Here is a 23,723-nt window from a genome sequence, read left to right on the forward strand (position 1 = left end):
CCAGGAGTGATGAGAAACAGCTCGTGTGACTGTGTGTCCATATATATATAGAGAGAGGTGCTGGTAAAGAACAGTGACAACTTTTGCAGCAGTTTCGTTTTAAACACAGTAAACGTGACAGGGAGAGAGAGAGAGAGCACGTGCTCACACCTGCACAGGGGAATAGATAATCTCGTATTACAGGACAATTCATCACGTCTTCTGCAGGGAAGCCACTCAATACCATACACTTGGTGCAGAGCAATTAAGGTTCTGGTCTGGAGAAAGCTACTTTAGAACTGGTGGGAGGGGGTCGAGTATACAAGTCTCCACAGCTTGGACAAAGCACAGACAAACCTGTTAGCAAGAACGTGGGAACCAGTGAAGACTTTTTCCTTAATTTACTTGCTTTTTTTCCCTCTAAACATTTGTTTGCACACATGCTTCATTGACATAGCCTCCCAAACTTTGTCTGGCATTGGTCTGCAAATCACTGAGTGTCATAGCAAAAGTGAACTCTTCAGGTTTTCACAAAGGTTTAAAAACCCAGTAATCAGGCTCTTTCTACAATACTTTTGGCCCTAATCCAGGCGCCGGGTGAAGTTCTCTGGAAAGAGGCCTTTGTATGTGGCGAGGTCTCTGTACTGAAGCCAGTCTGATTCCTTCACGCCTACCAGCCAGCCTGCATCCTGCAAGACAAAGACAGCGCTTTCAGAGTCCAACAAACTACTGGAAAAATCTGCATTGCCAAAGATTAATAAAATAATGGGTTTAATGAGCATTGTGGTCCTGCACGAGGATGATGCATTACATGTAAACAGGTGTGCTGAGCTCAGGGGGAAGGCTTGTCCCAAGTAAGTTGTTAGTTAAAAAAAAAAAAAGGAGTAAACATTTGAAATTGTTTTATGTATATTGTTAATTGAAGGTTAATATTAATATTATAATTTTGTATAAAGTATAGTTAATTGATGCTAACTGGATTATGACGTAAGTCCTTAAGGAAGAGGAAAGAATTAGAATTATAGCCAGTGCAGGGAATTCCCTGGCAGTCCAGTGGTTAGGACTGCGTGCTCTCACTGCCGAGGGCCGGGGTTCAAACCCTGGTCAGGGAACTAAGATCCCACAAGCCGAGCAGTGTGGGAGGGAGGGAGGGAGGGAGGGAGGGAGGGAGGAAGGAAGGGTTATAGCCAGTGCAAAGAGAGGAACACCGGGTGAAAACATCACACACAGGACCATTTCCTGTCCTGTGGATCACAGTGAAAAAAAGGCTTGAGGACCAGTGGGCTGGAATATAGTGCTGACAAGGCCATGGAAGGTCTTTTATTTCATCCTCAACCACTTGCTTATAAGAAGGAACTCTGTCTGCCAGCTCGTATCATGTTACTGAAATAAACCACCATATACAAGGCTTACCAAATACTAACAGCTCGATATGTGTCGCCTGATATCACTATCGTGTTTGTTGTTTTTCAAGTTTATATAAACTACAAAGCTGTTTGATGTCATGACATTCTCGCTGGCAACATTTGTAGAGTCTTTGTAAATTACTCCTCAGAAACATTTCTCTATCATATAGGCGTGCCCTCACAAAAGTGAAGATAGTTAACCACGGAAAGTTTAAAGAACCCATCCGTGCACGGTCATACAGCACGGGAGACCAAACGTAAAACTGAGAGACAGAGGTTGCCATCTGCCCTTGGCCTTCTGCAGATAAGCAGAGTCTAGCTGGGAAAAGCTGAGTTGAAGGATCTATTTTAAACACACAGACCGTATGAAGTGAAATGAGAAGGAAATGACTGCCTTTATTATGTTAACCAATGCAGGAAAGAGATCTCACTTAAAATGAGGGATAGCCGGATTTAATCTGAACCAATCCCCAATATAGTTCAAGTACATCAGATAAAACAAGGTCTCAAAAATTAAATAAAGAAGCTGAATACATTCCCTTTGATATAATCTGAGACCATAAACTGATGCTGCTATATAGACAAGAAATATAAGCATTTAGACAGGCCAATATCTGAAGGCAGAAAAAAATAACACTGAGAAAAAAAATGATTCAATAAAATAACTGATAAAATCCTAGCTGACGAGGAAAAGTGTCCTCTAGAAAATTATGATGTTATGTATGCGAAGGACAAAGTTATACTTAGAGCAAAAGATGATAACTAAATATTTTCTAAACCTCTAGTAGACATATAAAAGGTCATATTTTCCCCTCAAGTGTCTATATTTGACTTTATTTACAGCAGGTGAAAAATCTAATGCAGCCGAGTGGAGTCACGCATTTTAAAATAGTTGCAATAAAAATAAAAATAAAGGGCTGGCACAAAGCCATAATCAAGATATATTCCAACACATACATTCAAAATGCAACTTATCAAGTGAAGAATCATAGTTAATATCAATCTTTAGCGAGGAAAATATAGAAAATTAAACTTTAACTGCTTAAAACATGGGGTAGACTAAAGATTTACAGTTTTGGTAGTGGCAAAATAGCTGGTATCAGACAAATGCTTTTGCATAGAACAGTTATGAACACTAGAACAACTATATATTTATATGTAGTTATATATACATATGCATACAGAAATGCAACTATTTATACTTAGAAAAGACAGCTATAAAATATAAGTTTATATATTAGAATCTGACAAATAACGGAGTTGTGTATGTATAACAACTATGTGAAGGCACTGAGAATGACCAAAAGCAGGTAGAAATTGGGGGATATTTGACCCTTGAAACTGCATTGGGTGAGATCTGTTAATGAGCTTTCTCCCTGAGGATCAGCCTCAGTCTGGGTGACGCAGGGCATTCAGAGGAGCACTTTTATGGAGAATATCTTGAAAGAGAGAATTACTATCTTCGGTACGCGGGCCTCTCACTGCTGTGGCCTCTCCTGTTGCAGAGCACAGGCTCCGGACGTGCAGGCGCAGCGGCCATGACTCACGGGCCCAGCCGCTCCACGGCATGGGGGATCCTCCCGGACCGGGGCACGAACCCACGTTCCCTGCATCGGGAGGCGGACTCTCAACCACTGCGCCACCAGGGAAGCCCAGAACTACTATCTTGAAAGAGAGAACTACTAAGAAATTTAAAGCAGCTATTGTAACTCGGTTCAAGTACTTAAACTGAAAGATGGTAATAATGAGAATAGATGGGAAAACCTCAGCAAAAAACAGAAACTATATAAAAGAAAACATAGAAATTGTAGACCTGTGTAAGTAATATCTGAAATTAAAAATTCCCAAGATCAGATTAACAACAAATTCAACACAGCAGAAGGCTCACTGTACTCAAAGGAGATCAATGGAAATTATCCAATGTGAGTACAAAGAGGAGTAAATACTGAACAAAAAACCCAGAGTCTTAGACATCAAGAAGTCCAACATATATATAGTTGGAGACAGAGGAAAAAGAGGTGAAAGAGAGCGAAAAATTAGGAAATAATAGCCAAAAATCTTCCGAATGTAATAAAAAAAAAAATCAAGATACAAGTCTAAGGAGCTCATGAACCCCAAGCATGAAACCTATAAAAAAATAACACCTAAGCACATTAGAGCTGAACTGATGAAAACCAAAGATACAGAGAAATTCTAAAAAGTACTCAGGTGTATACTGAGTATACACAGTGTATACTGAGTACACAGTGTATCCTGAGAGACAAGGTTAAACAAATTACAGCTGACTTCTAATATAAATCGGAGAGAGCAGAAAACAATGGAGTAACATCTTTAAAGAGTTGAAAGAAAAAAAAACCCAACTCAGAATTCTTCCTCTAGTGAAAAATCTTTAAAAATGAACATGAATAAAGGCAACAAATAAACATCATGTAAACAAATGCTGAGAGGATTTACTGCTAGATCAGCACTCTAGGACTCAGATCTATAGGAAGAAATCAGAGCACTGAAAATGGCAAACATGTTGGTAAATATAAAAGACTAGCTTTTTTTCTCTTTATTTCTTTAAAAGATAACTTATGGTTAATGCAAATATATATATAAATTTATATTTTATAATATATTTTACAAGTATAAAATATATTTGATATATATTTTACATATTTTCCTAAGTTTATAATGAGGTGTTTAATGATTTTCAGATACCTAGACACTTTTGCCTGATATTGGTAATTTATGCTTTGTCATCTATTTGTATTAAAAAAATATATATATAATAGCATCCCAGTGGCATCCCAAAAGAAGTGTCCTAAAAATCTAGTTAGTGATGCTGTGACCTTAAGCCCTTTTCAGAGCTGTCACACAGCATCTCAGAAGGTAGAAACGTCTTTAGGAAGTCACTGTGCCCAACTGACTCTCAGGAAAAACCAATACAGCCTGCAGTACTTTCCACTCTCATCCTTTACCTGGTCAGCTTCCGAATCTGAGGGCACCACCAACACCACGTCACCCCTTTGTAAGGTAAGCTCATCAGAATTTGCTGCCTCGAAATCATGCAGTGTTTCCACCTGCAAGAGATTGTAAGAGAACCGATTCATTTTAGAAAGAAAAGGAGATGTAAAATTAAAGTGTCTCAGCCAGATTATCAGCAGGCTCTCTAAGAAGCATCTCCAAGCTGGATAAAATAGGATGAAGATGAGTCACACCCCAAGGAAGAAGGCCGCTGAAGACAGAAAAGAAATCCTAATCTCTGTTTACTTAAAATATCCGAGTCTTACAGACTGATACTGAGGCCACTGGAATGTATATTTAGTAAAGCAATGCCTTCTGCAAGAACTAAAATGTAGCGCATTAATGAAATTTTAATACATCATATTTTTGTTAGAGATTTGCATTGTATTATCATCAATGTTTTGTTACTGTTTGTTTTTTAACCTGAAGTAAAGATACCTAGTGAAAAGTTCCTCTAACCCCAGCTTCTGTAAAATAATAATTGAGAGCCTGCATGTTATATAGGAATTACTAATTAAGCCTGTGATCAATTTCTTTATAAGCAAACTTCCTTCCCTATCTTACCTTACCATGACAATCTGTTTCTTTCCCTTCTCTCTTTTTCTGGTTTTTAACTGAAATGTATTTGACATGTGACATTGTATAATTTAAGGTATACACCGTGTTAATTTGATACCTTTATATATGGTAATATGATTGCCACTGTAGCCTAGCTAGCTCCTGATCAGGTTACATAATTATCATTTCTTTTTAGTGGTTGGGTTAATTAAGTTCTAGTCTCTTAGCAGGTTTGATGACTATACTACAACAGTGTCATCTATATTCAGCATGGATTAGATCTCTAGGTCTACTTTACTACTTGCTGCAAGTTTGCATCTTTTAACAACATCTGTCTTAACCCACCATCCTTCTTTCCCATTTTTTTGGAAAGATTTCTTTAAAATTTGATTATAGAAAATTTTTTAAAAGCAAAGGAGAAAGAGTACTATAATGAACCCCCATGGACTCATCACCCAGCTTGGATAATGATTTAGTCATGGCCAGTTTTCTCTCTCCCATATCCCTCGCCTCAACCCCACTGCCAAGATTAAACACCTGGCTTTTAAGTTGTGTATTTTGCATACAGAATCACAACATGTCAGAGCTGGAAATGACTATGAAATTCATTTTTCTGATGAGAAAACTGAAGCCCAGAGAGAGGGTAAGTGCAATTCCCCAGCCCACACTGCAGCTAGTGGGCAAAGCCAGGGAGGGACCCAGCCAGGCCTGGCTTTGCAGGGCACCTGCCCCCTTGATTTCATGTCCTCTTCTTAAAACAGAACCCAGTGGGACACATGTCCTCACTGGCCACAAGTCTAGCTTTTTTCTCCACATTAATTCATTCATCAATCCCACCTGGACCCACTGGAGGTGACAAGGTAGCAGTTACTTTCTAATGAGCAGAGAGAGAAGAAGAGGATTCTACTCAATCCCACTACGGCAAACGCACATGGAGTTAACACTTGGTAAAAGACAAAGAGCTGAATTAGGAAATGCAAAATCAAACATGCAAATTAACATTCCAACTATATTCTGTTAGGTAGGATTATCTGCCTTTAACCCCTGGCTTAAACTAGGGTATTAGGCTTAAGTATTAGGTATTTACTGGGTTTCTGGTATGCACCCTTCCATTTATGAAGACTTTAGTAGCCATTTGATGGCCTCTCTGAGCAAAACCTTCTTGCCATTATTATTAATTATTTATTTATTTTTTGCGGTACGCGGGCCTCTCACTGTTGTGGCTTCTCCTGTTGCGGAGCACAGGCTCCGGACGCGCAGGCTCAGTGGCCATGGCTCACGGGCCCAGCCGCTCCGCAGCATGTGGGATCTTCCCGGACCGGGGCACGAACCTGTGTCCCCTGCATCGGCAGGCAGACTCTCAACCACTGCGCCACCAGGGAAGCCCCTTTGCCATTATTTTTTATCCTTATCGTGGAAGCCCATTAAGATAGTTATTAACTTTCAAAATAGTTATTGACTCCCTACTTTGTGCCATGCACTACGACAAGGTGCCAGAGCTGACTGAACAATTCATGTACCCTGCTCTCCATGGGGGACCAGATGAGCACACGGGTGATTTCAAGCCCTGGGCTCTAGGGGGCGCTCGGGAGGACACACCCATTCACTACCAAGAAGAAATCCACCCATTCACTACCAAGGGGCATATCATTTACCCAATGAACCTTAGTTAACTGCAAATCAAATGCAACACAGTTCTCAAGTAGGGCTAAATTTAATTACACTCTGTTCTCCATCCAAAGTGACAGATTTTTCTATTACATTTTCCTGACATTGAATAAAATAAGAAAAAGAAAGCAAAATAAAAAGAAGAAATGTTAAGACCTTGTAGAGGAAACCGGGAGGCCCTTCCTGGAAGGCCTCGCTTGCGGAGGGGGCGGCCGGCTGGGAGGCCTTGCCCGCCTCCTGCTCCTCCGAGGCCAGTGCTGGTGTCTCGCCGGTGGAGCCCGGGAGAGCCGCGTCAACAGTTGCCTCCTTGGACTCTGCACCCATGGTGTCTTCGTGTTCTCCCTCCCCTTCATTGTTGGAGGCGGGCTCTATGACCACCGAAGGAATGACCTTCTCCTAAAGGAAGAAAAATGTGGTTGGCAGCGACTGGGAAAGAAGACTTCTATACCCTCCAAGAGTGGCCACTACCCCACCCCACGCTGCCTGGCTCCACCGTCCCCACCTCCCCCATCCAGCTAAATGCCTGCTGTTCCCTTATTCTGGCCTTTGGCCCTTCCACCTTGCGGCACCTTCCTCCCGACATGGCTTCCTTTCTATCTCTCCTGAGACAGAAGCCCTTTGTAGGACTAATTTCTGGATCCTTGAACAACCAGGCAGTTTGGTAAGAGTGAGGTTACTAGGGAAACTGGGAAGTGGGATAGGAGGCTTCGGGGAGAGAGGGCGAGTCACCACGGGAGTGGGGGGCCGATCCTGAAAGGGAATGTAGTAGGACTCGAAGGATGCTCTCATTTTCGCAGTGGTCCGTTCTTGTCCCACTGGACAGTAACCCTCGCTTGAAACTGACATTTCACCTCCTGTGACTGCTTTTCTCCTTGAAATCCTATTGTCGATAAAGAGCTGGTGACCCGTGTTTGGAGATAATCTGCCTGTCCTTTGCTTGTTGATTATCATCAGAGCCCACGCTGCAGTGACAACTTGAGGGATGACAAGTCCCGCCAAGCACTCTAAGTACTGTGTTGTCTGGGGGAAAAGCAGAACCAAAGGATCAGGATCTCTCTTTCATTTTTTAACAAAGATAAGCACTGAGGGGAACTCCGCTAGCGTAATGGAAGCCTGGACATCAAGTTCGCTACATCCTCAGGTATCAGCGGACACAGGCACCTCCGTTCTTCAATTTGGAGAAAACAATACACTCTTTCAACAAGCACAGCAATACGTACAGGAATATGCCTGGCATTGTGACAAAGAAAATCTACGGACAAAACGGCATATATGTTTGAGTTGTTTCTCTAAGTAGTACTGCTACCTGCTGTTTGAAGGGCTCATTCAATTTCAAGCTTTAAATAACTCTGGAGAGGTTACTGGAAATTTATTATGAGTAAAATAATCAGGAAAAAGCAAAGCCTCACATGAAACCAACTCTTCTCTGTTTCTACTTAGAAGAGCAAAGAACACGGGCTTGAGAAGAGCTGTCCTGCTTTGGCTCCTGGGTTTGAGGCTCCCCATTAGGAATGTCTGCATTTGCTGCCTTTGAATGTTTCTCAAAAGAAAGGAAGAGCTTGGGTAACTCCAACTTCATGTACGTATCGATGACCCATTTTCTTTTGAAAGTGCAACACAGGGGTGGGCTTTTGGTGAAAGGAGCCTAATGGTGAGTTTGGGGCACTCTAATAAAAATAATGACCACAAAACAGTAATTACAGTAATGTAACTCCTCATACGGGCTTCTCACCATGTGCCTGGTACCCGGCTAAGCACTTTCTGGCTGTTTTCTCACTGCATCCAACAACCCTGTATTTGTTCTATCATATTCTCTTCCTCCTTCCCCCATTCTCGTCCTTTTCACCGTGCTTCACTCCTTTTCTCCATCACGTTATTCCACGGTTTCCTTTGCCCCTACCTGTGCTTAAGCCCAGTCCGCCAGAGCAATAGGGGCCCATGTGGAGCCTCACGATGCTGATACAGAGAGAATGCTGAGGCCACTCTTCCTGAGAATCGAGTATTTCGTTTTGGTGGAATGCAATGCCACAGAATGGCTACCAACTGTCCACAACTCCACATTCAAAAGAGGTACCACCATTAACCAACAGACAGAGGATTTCAATGGGCGTTACCTCCCTAGAACCTCCATTTACTAGGACATGTACCTGAGTTGCTGCTGCTTCTGTTTCTACCGGTTGAGGTCTGTCACCATCTACAGCCTCTGTGGCTTCGGTGTCAATCTTGGCCTCCTCTGAACTCGCTCCTTCTCCAGCAGGAAGAGTCACCTTCTCTGTCTCTGCTTCCCCCACGGGGCCCCCCTCGGCTGCCGGCAACAAGGTCCCAGCCGTCACATCAGCATCCGTTGCAGGGATGAGCTGTAAGCCAGAAACCAAACAGGCTGTGTCTGTCTCCAGGGGCCTCAGTAAGAGTCAGACTCAGCCCTTTCACGTCTGTCCCCTCCTCTGAGGCCATCAGACTTCCAGGCTTTTTTTGTCATGTCCTGAAGCCCCAGATGCAGATACACCAGAGTCTGCCATTTGCTCCACAAAACCCCGACTCCTCTCCCTCCCGGCCCCCAACAACGCTGCATTCCTCAGCTTTCCTTGCAGTTGGGTGTAGCACATGGAATTTGAATGGAAGTGACACACGCCACTCCTGAGACATGGCTTTTGAGGTGTGCGTGGTCCCCTCCTCAAGCTCTTTCTAGCTCTGCTGGCTGAAAGCAGAGGGCAGCAAGGCTGTAGAGGCTATCTGAGTGATGAAATGGAAGGGGCCCGGGCCCGATACTACCTGGGTCATGGAAGAAAGCCACTTAAAATTACCCTCATCGCACAAAGTCAGAATTTAGAAAAACTGTATTTTAGTATGAACTTTCAAATCTTCATGGGGAAAGGTCCCAGAAGCTAAATCACAGTCATGAAAAAAAAAAAAAAAGTAGGAACTTTCTCAATGAGACCTCTTGAGAATGAAGGGAAAATCATTTTTGTCATCAAATATGCAATATAATCCAAAAATCAAATCAGACTCTGGGTCCTTTACTGAGAAAAGCAAGACAGAAAAAAAGAGAATTTTGTTTCTAAGGTTGGAACGCAGTCAGAAGAGCTATGAATAGTATTTAAAACTTGTAATAATGAAATAGAGTGCCATCAGAAGTTTTAGTTTTGCACAGATTGGCTATGGAGTCCAAGTCTTGAACCAGACTCTCACATCAGTTTGGCAGACGTGATTTGAGAGCTTCAAATCGGAAAGACTGAGACAGAAGGAGAATTGTAGCTTGATCTTATATAATACACTCAGGACGCATCTTTCAAAAACTGATCTTGATAGCTGATGTGATTAGCATTAGCCTTTCCTTTTCTTTATTGAATAAATTCTACCCAGTCTGTCCTACTAAGTTAGGAAAGCTCTGATGTTGCAGATATTAACTGTCAAACCCAGAATACTGAAAAGGGTGATGGAGAGTGCCTGCCAATCGGGCCTCAGAAATGGGACGTGGAGATTCTGAGCTACACACCTCCAGTCACAGCCGGGCATTTTTTAAAATAACAACTTTCTTCTGACTCCAATTTACTTTTATTTATAAAAATAACCCATTGCAGTATACACACTACTAAACAGAAATTAGATAACCAACAAGGACCTACTGTATAGCACAGGGAACTATACTCAGTATCTTGTAATAATCTATAAAGGAAAAGAATCTGAAAAAGAATACACACATATATATATGTATAATTGAACCACTTTGCTGTACACTGGAAACGAACACAACATTGTAAACAAACTATACTTCAATTAAAAAAAGAAAAAGAAATAAATAACCTGTTGCAGAATACATTTTTCTGCCACATTTTACTTTAGAAATGAAAAATAATGCTAACAGTGGAGTATCTGTTATAAGTATTACTCATATTCTTAGAAATTTACTTCCCTCTCTTAGGAGAATTTCCTATTATGAGAATTTGGCTCTCCACACGGTATGCAACGATCCAAAATGCAGCCACTGGCCATGACACGGCATTTATTTATTTTTTCTACTCTGGCATTAAAGCACGTGACTTCAGAAAAGTAATCCTTCTACCTGAATTGTAATATACTTATTTATGATGAATTATACACGTTGATAACTACTGAAGTGGGGTAACAGGTACAGGGGGATTTATATTTAGGTGAATAACTGAAAATTCCTATAATAAAAAGTTAATTTAAAAATTTAAGAGAACTGCATCTCTTGTTTTACATAAACGGGTCTTTTTATGTATATGTTTGTTACCATTGTTAAAAGAGTAATACTCGGAATATATATTAGGAGGGCATCTTAATTCTAAGAAGAGTAATGAACAACTGCTCTTAGCTTTACTGTTGGAGAAACCAACAAGCTCTCTCCAGAATCCTAAGGACCTAATGAATTTTCTTCCTCATCGGAAACTATACATAAAGACCATGTGCATGCAATGAACTTATGAGCTCAAATGTAGAAAACAAGTTGTATTGTCATCATTCTAAGTTATGTATGCTTTCTATCTGTCTGGAAAAATCACACCTATGGAGTGAACATCCCCCTGGTTTCAACAGCTTCGAACCAGACGGGCTCTATACTATGCAGACAGCATGGGCAAGCAGTGAAATACCATTACATACACACATACACGCAGACACAGTGTTACAGATCGAAAAGCAGGCATTATCGTATTGACAGGCTACTCCTCCAAGTTATCATACATAGACCCTTCCTTACATACACGTTCCAAGCACATACTATTAGTAATTGGATTTTACTCTCAACTGGATTGATGTATCTCCCGAAGAGAATATACTTTTGTGAAGTATCGATGGGGTTACCGAAAGTAATTTTTTAACTCGATACAAATAGAATGTTAATAATGAGTCCCCGATTTATCTCTATGGCTCTCTAGAACCATCAGTTTGGTTGTATCCGATTTTACTAGTGCAAGATATACATGTTATCACCTCTCCTTTGTTAAATAATTTTAATAGGCATCCTCATTGGCTGGATCTGATTTACACCTGACAGGGTGGTTGCAGCGATGCCGGCCACCAGCAGGTGGAGACCAAGGGCCCTTGTCTGTCTGCTCTGAGGTTCGCTGACCTCAAAGGAACAAATAACCCAGCTTTAGCATATCAGCAATTTACCTGATCCCTGTCACACACAAAAAAAGGGATGGAGCAGGTGGAATATCGTTGATAAGAATGACGGCAGATATAAATCACCAAAATATTGAAAGTAACAATGCTAATAAAGACAAGGTGCTAAGGAAATGGCACTGACTACAGACAGGAAAAGCCAAACACTTTGAATGACCTGCTTGGGAAAGGGAAGAAATGATCACTCCTCCATCCTTCTCTGAGTCCATTAGAAATGAATTCCTATTTTTCTAGCTGAAATTAACACTGTGGTTTTACAGACCTTAAGAACATTATAGAAACAGAGAAGGACGTCGCCACCTGTACTCCCTTGTATCTTTCGGCCTCTGTCCGACACTCCTCTGAAAAATCAAGGATGCCCTGACCCTCGCCTTATGTCTGGAATCTGTGCCATATTTTCTTCTCTTACCAAAATATTTCCAGTGCATATTTACTGACTGCAATAATAGAACAACATAATAATACAATGGAAAATAGAATCCATTTGCCCAGATCAGGCGTTAGCTCTAGATAAATCAAGAACAGATTAAAAAGGTTTTCAGTGACAGAGTTATCCCTCTATGATTATTTTTATGCATTCCAATCTGTTAGCTAATGTAGACTTAGACTCTAAATTTAGTCTTTCCTAGACTCTAGACACCTGCAACCACAATGACTAATGACTGTATTTTTTGTTTTTTTTTTAAAGGGAGACCAGAGTACTGAAACTACTGAAAGTATTTCAAGCCTTTGATATTCAACGTTACTAAATTTTTCTCTTCACTACCCATTTAAAGAGAAACACTATTATCTTCTTCCAAAACTGTACTATCTGTTCGCCAAATAGATTTATGGTGGGAAATCATCTGATGCAAAAAAAGACTAAAAACAGTTCTCCCTACCCTCAGGTTGTTTACCGTATCCACAAGGTCCCTGAATCACATGCACCCTATTGCCAATTTGCACATTAATCACACAGAAATCACAGGAATCTGCAGGGGACCTTCTTTGAGAAGGTGAGCGGTTCTCACTTTATCACAGTGTATAGCTCTTACTGCCTTTTAATCTTCTGCCTCAACAATCCCCTTGGTGGAAAGCAATATGGTCATGGCATGCATGGCAGAGTCTTTTCAAACACCTACGTGCCTTAGCAAGATTTCCTGCAAGCGGAATGAAATGAATGCAATGCAACAATGGCCCCCGTATCCTGCACAGCAGGGGAACACAGTGGGTGACAGAAACTAACCGGTCCCTCTGGGCGATGGTGCCCTAGAAGCAGGTCAACAAGGGCTGAGACCCCAGATAAGAGCTGTGAGTGGCTGCAGGAGAATTTGTAATCTGCAGGCTTTGTGTAATTTATTGATTTACTTTATTCATTCATGGTTTGTTTTCTTGGCAATATTAGCTCTGAACAATGCCTGAAAAGCAGCTTGCCAACTGTGTAACTGACCTGGATGAGGAAAAGTGAAGAGATGCCCTAGTATGAAATTCCTATAGGGTAGGCCATCTGAAAATAGGTATTTTTCTGCATAAAAAAATAATAGATACCATGGTTTTCAAAATAATAAAGTAAATAACTTATGGTACCATTTTGATATATTTTTATTAATTTTCTGTGCATATAGGGACTTTGTTTATTTTAGAACACATGGATTGTGTTTCTTGGAAAAATTATATTAGTGGATATATAACACTTTGTTTTTTCTATTTAACAATTTATTTAACAGTTCTCCTATAATTGAACACTAGCTGGTTTCTAGTTTGTATGTGTGTTAATACAATATAGTTTCTTTTTAAAATATTAGTATTTTTATTAAATGGTGGTCATTAGAGAAAATTTGGAAAACATGGGAGCGTAAAAAAAGAAAACAAAGTACTCATCATTTTATGACCAACGTTAACATTTTGATGTGTTTCCTCCCACACATCTTTTTGCTACGGACACACGTGCTTGAACTTAACTGGGATTATCTATCTACGGTTGCACCCTTGGTCCCAGCTAGTAGCAGAGGCATCACCTAGGAGCTTGTCAGAAATGCAGGGTCTCAGGCCCCACCCCAAACCTACTGAATTGGAATCTGCATCTTAATGAAGTCCAGGGAATTCACGTATGTAGTCAAGGTAGCCCTGCCTTTTGCACTCTGCATTACATTGTAAGCATTTCACAGCCATCTGTCTTAAATCCCCCAAGTGCATGTGTCAAAGGATGTGTTGGTGTGAGAGTGACAGTAGGTCCCAGGTGGCCTGGATGCCTCAGAGAGATGTGCCCGCACTCATGGTGGGCTGAGTACCAGTGTCTTCTATCTGGGGTGGGATGGATGACACATATTTTTCTACGCCAGGCTCAGTTACTGTGCTTTTAGGATTTGTTCATGCCTTGGTTTGTGGAAAATTCTCCAGAGCTTGGCTAATACTTTGAGTACTATTCATGCTTTGACTCACTTTGTATATTTAAGCGTAAAGAGCATTAACATGAAAAAATACACTGGTAACAGTGACTCTAGTAAAATTTTGTGATTTATTTTTTTTCTGTTTCAGTCTTACAATCTTCAGTTATGTGCTCACCGGATGCATTTGATTTTCATTAAAATATTCCTGGGGTAAATGACACAAATGATAAGTAAAGAATGTAAGAAATACATATTTTTAATTTGGTTACCCTTGCGTCAGAGAGTAGCCATCTTCCTGACATTTGCTCTTGGCAGGAGGCACTGGGCTAAAAGATCACTGAATTCTAGGCTTTCCAATTTATCCCAAACATGGAGAGTAATAATTCTGATCCACAGACAGGTTTCTGCTTGACAGTTTCAATATATGCACATTCTGTAGCCTGTCGGGGAAACTGACCTTTACTGTGGCGCTACAATTTTCCAGGTGCTATCCCAGGTCTTTTACACTTATTGCATGTTATCCACCCAACAGCCCTATTAGATATAGTCCCGCTTTCTACACAAGTCAACTCATACTTAGGGACTTGCCCAGTCCGTAAACCAGGATTGGAACAGTCTAACTCTAAATTCTGTGTTTTTTCACACCAAACGGCAACCAAGAAAGCAACGCACCTCTAAATCAGAGTTCCACAGCGATCCTGAGACCCGGCACCTCCACAGACCTGCCACGTCCTACTGACAACTCCCAAGCGAGCAGTGTTTGCTGAAGAATTCAAGCATGTTCTTACAGCCAATGCATTCACTCACACTCTTGGATTTGTAGATTATAAATAAATTTTTTTTTGAGATTTGTAGATTATAAATAAAATTTTTAAGCTGAGATTTTTTTAAAGTTGAGAATAGTAGATTATAAATAAAATTTTTATTTGTAGACATGATGTCTCTGGGCACCTAAGCAAACATGTTGTAAAATCCCTCTGACTTGATACAAATTATATAATCGAAAGTTATCAAGAAGAGATTGGTTGAATAGAATTTCTCCCCATTATTTTTGTCAGTAGTCCTGTAAATTCCATTGTTTAGAAAGATATGTACAGAATGGGAAAGTGGAAAAGAAGATGAATCCATCTCCTGGTGTTATCCAGTGCACTGCAGAGTTACAACTGAAAACACTTAGAAACTGGGCACTTGGGCAGTCCTAGCTATGTTCCCAAGTTAGAGATTGCTATGATTCCACAGCTGGAAGGACCGGAGGCCTCATCTAACCCAGGGTTCTCATTTTACAAGGGAGGAAATAAGGTGGAGTGGCAGTAATCCTAGAGATGGAGCTGGCGACCTGGGTTTTAGTTCTGACTCTCCCACTAACAAGCATTGGAGCTGGAGTGACCCCTGAGTCCCTCTGGGAAGGAATGAAGGGAGCTGAATCTCACAGTGTGAATCCTGGCTCCAGGCCATCCTGGCCTTTTCCTGCCCAGCCCTTGTTCTGGATCCAGCATGAGCTCTTGACTTGTCCAAAGATCCAAGCATTTGTATGAAAACACAGGATTCTCTTCAGGATCCATTTTAAAGAAAATCTTAAGAGGCAGCTAGAGAAGAGAAGGTTCCTACACTAAGACACAGTCTGGTGGACGGTACTCCTTCTCTCACAAACTACACTTAAAACATGGCAGGTCATAATTCCCCTTCAGCAAGACTGTACTGTGAGCTCTCCCATGGAACACCGTGCCTCCAATGCTGTTCCCTTCACAGGTTGCTCCTGGTATTACAAACTTCATTTGATAATCTATACGTTTCCTTTCTAATAAAGGAATTTAGTGGGTTTTTCTCCCCCTGACCTTCAGCTCAATCATCTTTTTCAATCTACTCTCCTAGTATTGCCTGCAGTCCCATCGTAAGCCTTAAGCAGCCTGGTCCCAGGGCAACTCAGCTGCTGGCAGCAGGGTTGCCATGGCAACATCTGTCCAATTTAGCTCCACACTTTCCTTTGGCTGAAATGCCAAAGTTAAGGAATTTGGGGTTAATTTGGCCTTTAAGGTCATAGCAGAATATCGAATAACCATACACATTAAATTCTTAAAGTTTTAATTAGAGATTCATTTGCAAAGTGTATGGGAGAAATGCACAGGAAAGGTGGATTTATCTTTATAAGCAAAGGTAAATATTGTGCGTTGTACGCTCTCAGAGACTGGGACGTGAGCAAGTATTAGTTTCAGAAGTAGCCACAAAACACAGCTTCAATGGGGGTTGCAAAGAACGTGTTAGAGAGGCTCTTTAGAAAATGCCTTTACCCCACAGTAAACATTTCACCCTGCCTGGCTATGGTATCTTTGAGCATTTGCTGCCACTACTCAAACTGCCTTCTAGTGAGCAGGCTCAGGCTGGGGTTAGCAGAAGGCAGAGGCAGGGCTGCCAGACACACCCAGAGACTAAACCAAAAAACGGAGATCTGCAAATCACCTAAATGTCATCATGCTCTGTTGGCAAAACTCCCAACCCTGACCCTGCCAAGAACCACAGGCATGTCCTTGGGCAACCTGTGACTCAGCCAGATGGCCGTCGGAGGCCTGAATCTTGAGGAACGGTAAGCAGCTGACTGTCACATGTGGAAGACCCAACTGCCTACCCTCTGATATGACAGGCTTTGACTAGTCCCTGGACTTGGTAAGTAAAACACTCCATGCTGATCTGTCGCCCCATTTGCCTAGCAAATAGAAGCTGGAGAATAAGCCATGATTCGAGGGTGCTCTCATTACAAAGGATTTGGAAATCCTTAACTGTTTAATGTAGTAAGTTGTAGACTGTTGAGAGTAGGAAGAGGACATATTGTGTATCAAACACAACTTGTAAAGGAGAGATGAGAAAACTGGTAGAGAACGGGAAAATGATTTCCCAAGGCCGCCTCACTGGTGAGCCATGGAGCTAAGAGTCTCCAGCCTCTTGATTCAGGGATCTTTCCAATACATCCCCTTAGACCCTTGCTTTGCAGCCAAAGTGGAGGATTAGGATACCCATTGTCTCTGCGAAACTCAAGGTTGGGCTCTACAAGCGTTTCTATTTCTTTTTGACCCTTCAGCTCCACATCAGGAATACGCACCAAGCCGAAGCATTGGTTGGAGAAAGTCCTGGTGTCAGCGTGGAGGGATTTGAGCCCAGCTGTGACCCTGTTGGCTTTAGATTGGTCTGTAAATGTACTTTTATAAAAACCTGCTCTTTTGAAAAATACAGCATCTGGAGTAGTTATGAGATGAATACCTATGGATTAAAAATGTCAGGATTTGCATTCCATGTCATCACTTTATGGGTGTGTGATCTTGGTTTAAACCGCATAAACTCTCTGTGTCTGTTTCCTTAATCTGCAAAATGCGGTAATGATACCTAAAGAATGCTTCCTTCACGGGGCTTCCCCGGTGGCGCAGTGGTTGAGAGTCCACCTGCCGATGCAGCGGACACGGGTTCGTGCCCCGGTCCGGGAAGATCCCACATGCCGCGGAGCGGCTGGGCCCGTGAGCCACGGTCGCTGAGCCTGCACGTCCGGAGCCTGTGCTCCGCAGCGGGAGAGGCCACAACAGTGGGAGGCCCGTGTACCGCAAAAAAAAAAAAAAAAAAAAATGCTTCCTTCACAGGATTGCTGTGAGATAATGTATATCAAATATTAGCATACAATATGGTCCTGTTGCCTGCGCCTTAACTCTCTTGGTGTTTCAGTCATACTGCCTTTCACTGCAGGCCAAACACAGTAATTCTCTAAGGCAGCCCCTGGGTTGGTTGAGACTCAATATTGGCAACATTGAGACTCAATTTGCAAGAGAAAAGGAAGGGATCTCTGATCCAAAATCAAGCACTTTTTCCTGATCACGCTTACGGTTTCAGCTCATGTCCACTAATGAGGAGAGGTCCATGGAAAGGACCTTCTACCCTGGAGGTGTTGAGAGGATGAACAGAACAAGAAAGGGTAAGAACTGGTGCAGAACTATAAGACACACTGGTCTGAATGTTCAGTTCCATATTATCCATGGACCAAATGAACCTTGATACTGGGACCCACGGAGTGAGAGACCTGAGCCCGTAGACACATCTACAAGGCTCTGCCAGTCAAAATCCTGTTTGGGGTAAGACTAGGATTGATGCAGGGTGGGGGTGGGTGTTATAAAGAGTTGTCTTTTTATAGACAAGATTGATGGAGGGTGGGGGTTGGTCTTACCCAACCGGGCTGATGGCCAGGAAAGGTATCAACGTGGGCTTATGCATTGAGCTCAGTAAATACTGAGAGAGAATAAGGGAGTTTTTATCCGGAAGTTAATTACAACCAAAGCCATGTTAAAAACAGCAAGTTCAAGCACTAGATTTAGCATGTGCCAAAAAGTATACACCAAGCCGGACACAAAAGGTCACGTATTGTATGGTTCTATGTATATGAAATCTCCAAGGTAGATAAAGCCATAGAGACAGAAAGCAGATTGGCAGTTCCCAGGGGCAGGAGGGGGGGACCAGGGGTATGGGGTTTTAACCTGGGGAGATGAAAGTGTTTCAGAACGAGATAGAGGTGGTGGTTGTACATTAGGAATGTACAAAAGCCACCGAATTTTTCACTTTAAACCGATTAATTTCATGTTATGTGAATTGCACCTCAATAAGAAAAAAAACCACATGCCGAAAGTAACAAAAAATCACTAGGCACCCATCATCGACAAATGGCTGCTCGAAAGTGGAAGAACAATCTGAAACCTCACGATCATGTTCACATGTAGTTAGAACACTGAAGAAATAATAACATTCCACAATCATCACATGGGTCTGTGCAAGAAGGGGCTTTGGAATATGAGACCCCAGAAAGCAGGGAAGATGGTTTGCGTGTGCTGCCTAACAGCTGGCAGGTGGTTAATGAATACTTAATATCAGCCACATATGGAAACAACCACGGCCCCATTTTCCAGAGATAGAAACTGACAACCCCAGGTCAACCTGCTCTGTGAGGTGTGAGGCGTGGGGAGTTTCCACCATCTACCTTCATCTTAGCCCTGGCTAACTCCATCTCTTCCCCGTGATGTGCTGCAGTGGTAGAGAGAAAGAAAGGTCTCGGCCCGGCCACTTGGGTCAACTCTGAATACATCTCTGGAGCTCATCTGCCTGTGTGCTCCTTCTATCACCCCCCTGAAGGAGGCTGCATGCCTCTGAATGCCCACATCTTCCTGGAAGTGAAGGTTGGAATATTCCCTATCAATGGACCCAATATGAAGGTCCCTAGAAGAGAAGAAGTCTTCTCAGAAAAGGCAAAGAATTTTGATGGGATGCAGCTTCTTTAGGAACCAAGAGGAAATTTGCGCTGATGGGGACCTAAATAAGATCAAGTCCCTTAATATCAACGTGCAACAAAAGGGAAAGGGGTGCTGTTATCTTCCACATCTGTGGCCAGCTCCTTCCCAGAGTACAGTTTTCACCTACATCTGCTTATCTTGGAGGAAACCACTTATCGTGAAGATGACGACAATAATGATATTATCCAACTCTCACTGTTGGAGGAACATCTACGTGTCAGGTGCTAAACTAGTGACCTGGATTATTTCCAAGCCCTTGCCAGAAACTTTGAAGGTAATTATCATTAATCCCATTTTACATTTATGGCAACTGGGGCTCAGATGTCACAAGGCCACTGTGCAGCATAAGGAGGAAGGTGGCCCTGTTTTTGATCACAATAAGCAGCTTCCTTTTCCTAAGTATAAAAATTCAATTATCTGAATGGAAACTGAAAGAGAGAAAATGACCATGTAATATCGGTATTTTAACAGCTTTGGCTGTAGTCTCTTTCAGGATCAGTAGATTACAGTGTCCATCAGTCAACAAATCAATGACTCAGAATTTACTGGGCATGTATTGTATTATTCACCCAGTTCTCTGCTGGGTGCCATGGAACACAAAAGAAACAGCTATTTGTTTGGCCTGCAGGGCACTGAGAATGTAATTAGCTGCTAATAGGAATACAGTCAAACGCAGAGAAAATAACCATTCCTGTGATTTTTTTTCTGAGAAAGGTAAAAAAGGTACATCTATCTCCAAGACATGCATATCTGTCTGTCTGTCTATCTATCTATCGCCATATATATCCATATCCATATATAATTATATACATTATAATGTGAAGCATGCTTCAGAGTGAGCACTTTGCGTGTGGACATAATTCTGTGATAATGAAGGGCAGACAAGAAATTACTGGCTTCCTCTGTTCCTCAGGTCTTCCTCTGACAGATCCGAGCTCACATCTAGAGGCACAGTGGAAGCCTGAGCTCCCATGTTCACTCTGCACAAGGAGAAAACTCAATGCTGTTGCCCACACACAGGCCCATCACAGAAGGATGCCTGGACTACTGTGTAATGTACGCCTCACCCAGCACCAGTCTGTGTGAACCAGGACGGCAGGAGCCATATCTACTGCCTGCATCATCGTATCCCCCAGACCCAGAACAGAGCCAGACATCTAGCGAGGACTCAGCTATATCTACCAGCTGAATGAAGGAGGAAACTAGTACATGCACTCTACACACACAGATAGAAATACTCCTGGAAAGATGAAGTTCACAGACCACAGTGTATATCTCTATCTATGTATCTATCTATCATGTATCTGTTTACCTATCCATCTACCTATCTATCTATCATCTATAAATCATCTGTTTACCTATTATCTATCATCTATCTCTCTATATCTGTTTACCTATCAGTTATCTATCATCTGTCTACCTATCTATCATCATCTATCTGTTTATCTATCATCTATCTATCTAATCTATCTATATCTGTTTACCTATCAGTTAACCATCTATCATTTGTCTATCTATCTATCTATCATCATCTATCTGTTTACCTATCAGCTATCATCTATGTATCTATGTATCTAACTATCTATCATCAATCTATCTATAGTTGTTGGTTTAAACTGGTCCTGACAAGTCAACTTAAGTTTGGTGAAATGTTCAAAAAACGAAACACAATAGTAGTTCCTCAAATAATGGGTCAGTGTTTCACCTTCCAGGATTCTAAAATTATTCTAAAAATTCTAAAATCCTAAAAATATCTACCTCGATCTTTTCCCCATTTATTTGTTTTGGAAACAATGTTAACCCTAAATTTAATTACACGGCATTATTTCTTTAAAAATAATAGGGAAAAAAGACATTGGTCCACTTCACATCATTGGAGCAAAATATAGGAGCAGACAGAAATTTAGAGAAAGTTAGAAGGGATTCTCTGCAAGAAAATAAAATAAATGTAGGTAAAAATCATCTTTATCTGGTTTTGACCTAATTCTCTGATATATTTCTAAACAAATATTGATTTTTTTTCTAAAGAAAAATTTCAGTACTTATATAACATGGAAACGTCTGGAGAAGAGGTAGCAAGTGTTGGTTTTTAAAACGTACCCTGCAGATATACTGGTAAAATTTGGTGCTGTAGGGAAAAACTAAAAACAATATAAGCTAGGTGGGGAATGAGACAACAAACAAAAATGTAATAATTAAACTTTTCTTGGGAGCCCGAGGTTTCTTTGTGAACTGCTGCTCAAATTTCCTGTTTTCGAAATTACACTTGCCTCTTTTTTTTTTTTTTTAACAAAACACCACAAATTTCACCTCATACGAAATGCATTCTGTCAAGACTGGAAATAATAACCGTGTGGTGACATTTCGGCAGCAAAAATGATGACCTCAAAAGGTCACATCAACCCCATCGTGACCGATGACAGCCACAGCCAACCTTCTAATTAATGCTCGGGACACGGTGTGGATTTCCATCTCTTTACAACTAAATATCACACATCTAGCAACAGAAGAGACATTTCTTTAGAAAAAATAACCCTAATATTATCTCAATTATGACCAGAAAAAAGAAGCTATAAACCTACATTAAGAGAACAAAAACACATTTTATCTGAGATTATTTTCTTAAGTAGAAGGGTGGACTTGGGGGGAGAACTGACTTTATCCAAGTGTGTCCATTTTAAAACATGAAAAGTAGCCACTTCGGATGAGTATTAGGCAAATCAAACTGCTGGAAACTGCCTTCTCTTACTATTATTTTTTAGTCCATTTGAGGGTGGAGAAATCAACTGCTTTAACTTTTTCTTCTCAGAGAGGATGACTCACATGGTCAGCTCAGGACCTGCTGTTCTTAATCATCTCTGCCTCTCAGCAGGTGCCTGAATCCTTCATAAGATCCTCCAAACTGCCTTGCATTTCACAAGGAATCTAAATTTTCTATTCTCTAAAGTTCACATAAGCTTTAGGAGACAAGCATTTTCAGAATGAAGAATTCTTCCAGGGACTTCCCTGGTGGTCCAGTGGTTAAGAATCTGCCTTCCAATGCAAGGGAAGCGGGTTTGATCCCTGGTCAGTGACCTAAGATCCCACATGCGGCGGGGCAACTACTGAGCCTGTGTGCTCTGGAGCCCACGCACCACAGCTAGAGAAAAGCCCGCGTGCCGCAACAAAGATCCCATGTGCCACAACTAAGACCCAACGCAGCCAAATGAATAAATATCTTTTTTAAAAAAAGAATTCTTCCAAACATCTCCTTACCCAACATGAGGGAAGCCCGTTCTAGTAATGGTTGATGCTTATACCATACAGTTTGCTAAATATTTTTAACACCACCCTTGATTTAAAAGATTATAATTCTTTTATAAATCTTTATATATGTAGTAGGTATGACACAATAGGTACTTGATAATTGGTAGCTACTCAGATTCTTCATTGGAAAACCAATGAACTTAGACTTTGAGAAAACAAAACCTACTTATATAAGTTTGTTAAAGTAAGGATGGGTATGAGAGGTTATGTGGTCACGGCCATTAGAGGATCAATATTCGAGCCTGTATTTAACACATGAGCTTGTCTATTTCACATCTCCACCCTACTGTCAAACCCAGAATACCTTTGCTCAAAACCATGGGCGTTGACGTCATTAAGCCTTACACTGAATAGTCTGGGGCACTGAATCAACTGGGTTTAAAAACACTGGTATACACTACTATATATAAAATAGATAACTGCTATATAGCATAGGTAACTCTACTCAATACTCTGTAATGACCCATATGGGAACAGAATCTAAAAAAGAGTGGATACATGTGTATGTATAACTGATTCACTTTGCTGTACAGCAGAAAGTAACACACACACACATTGTAAATCAACTCTACTCCAATAAAAATTAATTTTAAAAAAAGCACTGGTAAAGATGGAGTCTGTGCTGCTCTTCAAAATAGAAATTTGATGACAACCTTTCAGAACTGAAGCCATTTCTAAATCAATATCTGAACCTAATCAATATCTTTCTAACTCCCTGGCATGGTCCATATTCTTTTTAAAATCAATTTTCTTCTTAATTGTAACAGCATTCGAACAATCAATTGTCTCCTTCCCTTCCTTTGTTATTTAAATCATCCTAAGCTGAGTGGAGAGATCTGACACCAAATGAAAATGCTCCGTCTGCACTGAGTTACTAAGATCACCTGCGAATCTGGGAATGAGAGTTAAGAAGAAAAATCCCGGACACTGGAGCCCAGCACCTCAGCACTTCCCAGTCTACAATC

At 41.3% G+C, this 23,723-nt stretch overlaps 1 protein-coding gene across 3 annotated transcripts in view; it reads right to left on the reverse strand.

The window, feature by feature from the left end:
• Nucleotides 1-220: 220 nt before the first annotated feature.
• AMPH (amphiphysin) overlaps nt 221-23,723 on the reverse strand; it is a gene marked incomplete at its 5' end in the record, with an annotated part of 190,479 nt that continues 166,976 nt past the window's right edge. For 2 of the 3 annotated variants that reach the window (XM_082662331.1, XM_082662329.1), the window contains 4 exons: nt 221-668; nt 4,349-4,450; nt 6,777-7,016; nt 8,768-8,977. In XM_082662331.1, coding sequence (XP_082518457.1) covers nt 561-668; nt 4,349-4,450; nt 6,777-7,016; nt 8,768-8,977 — 660 coding nt within the window. In that variant the 3' untranslated portion in view covers nt 221-560. The remainder of the gene's footprint in view (nt 669-4,348; nt 4,451-6,776; nt 7,017-8,767; nt 8,978-23,723) is intronic. The other variant, XM_082662330.1, reaches the window with a different exon arrangement.

The sequence above is a fragment of the Grampus griseus genome, assembly GCF_964374135.1.
Source record: "Grampus griseus genome assembly, chromosome: 9".
NCBI classification, from domain to species: Eukaryota; Metazoa; Chordata; class Mammalia; order Artiodactyla; family Delphinidae; genus Grampus; species Grampus griseus.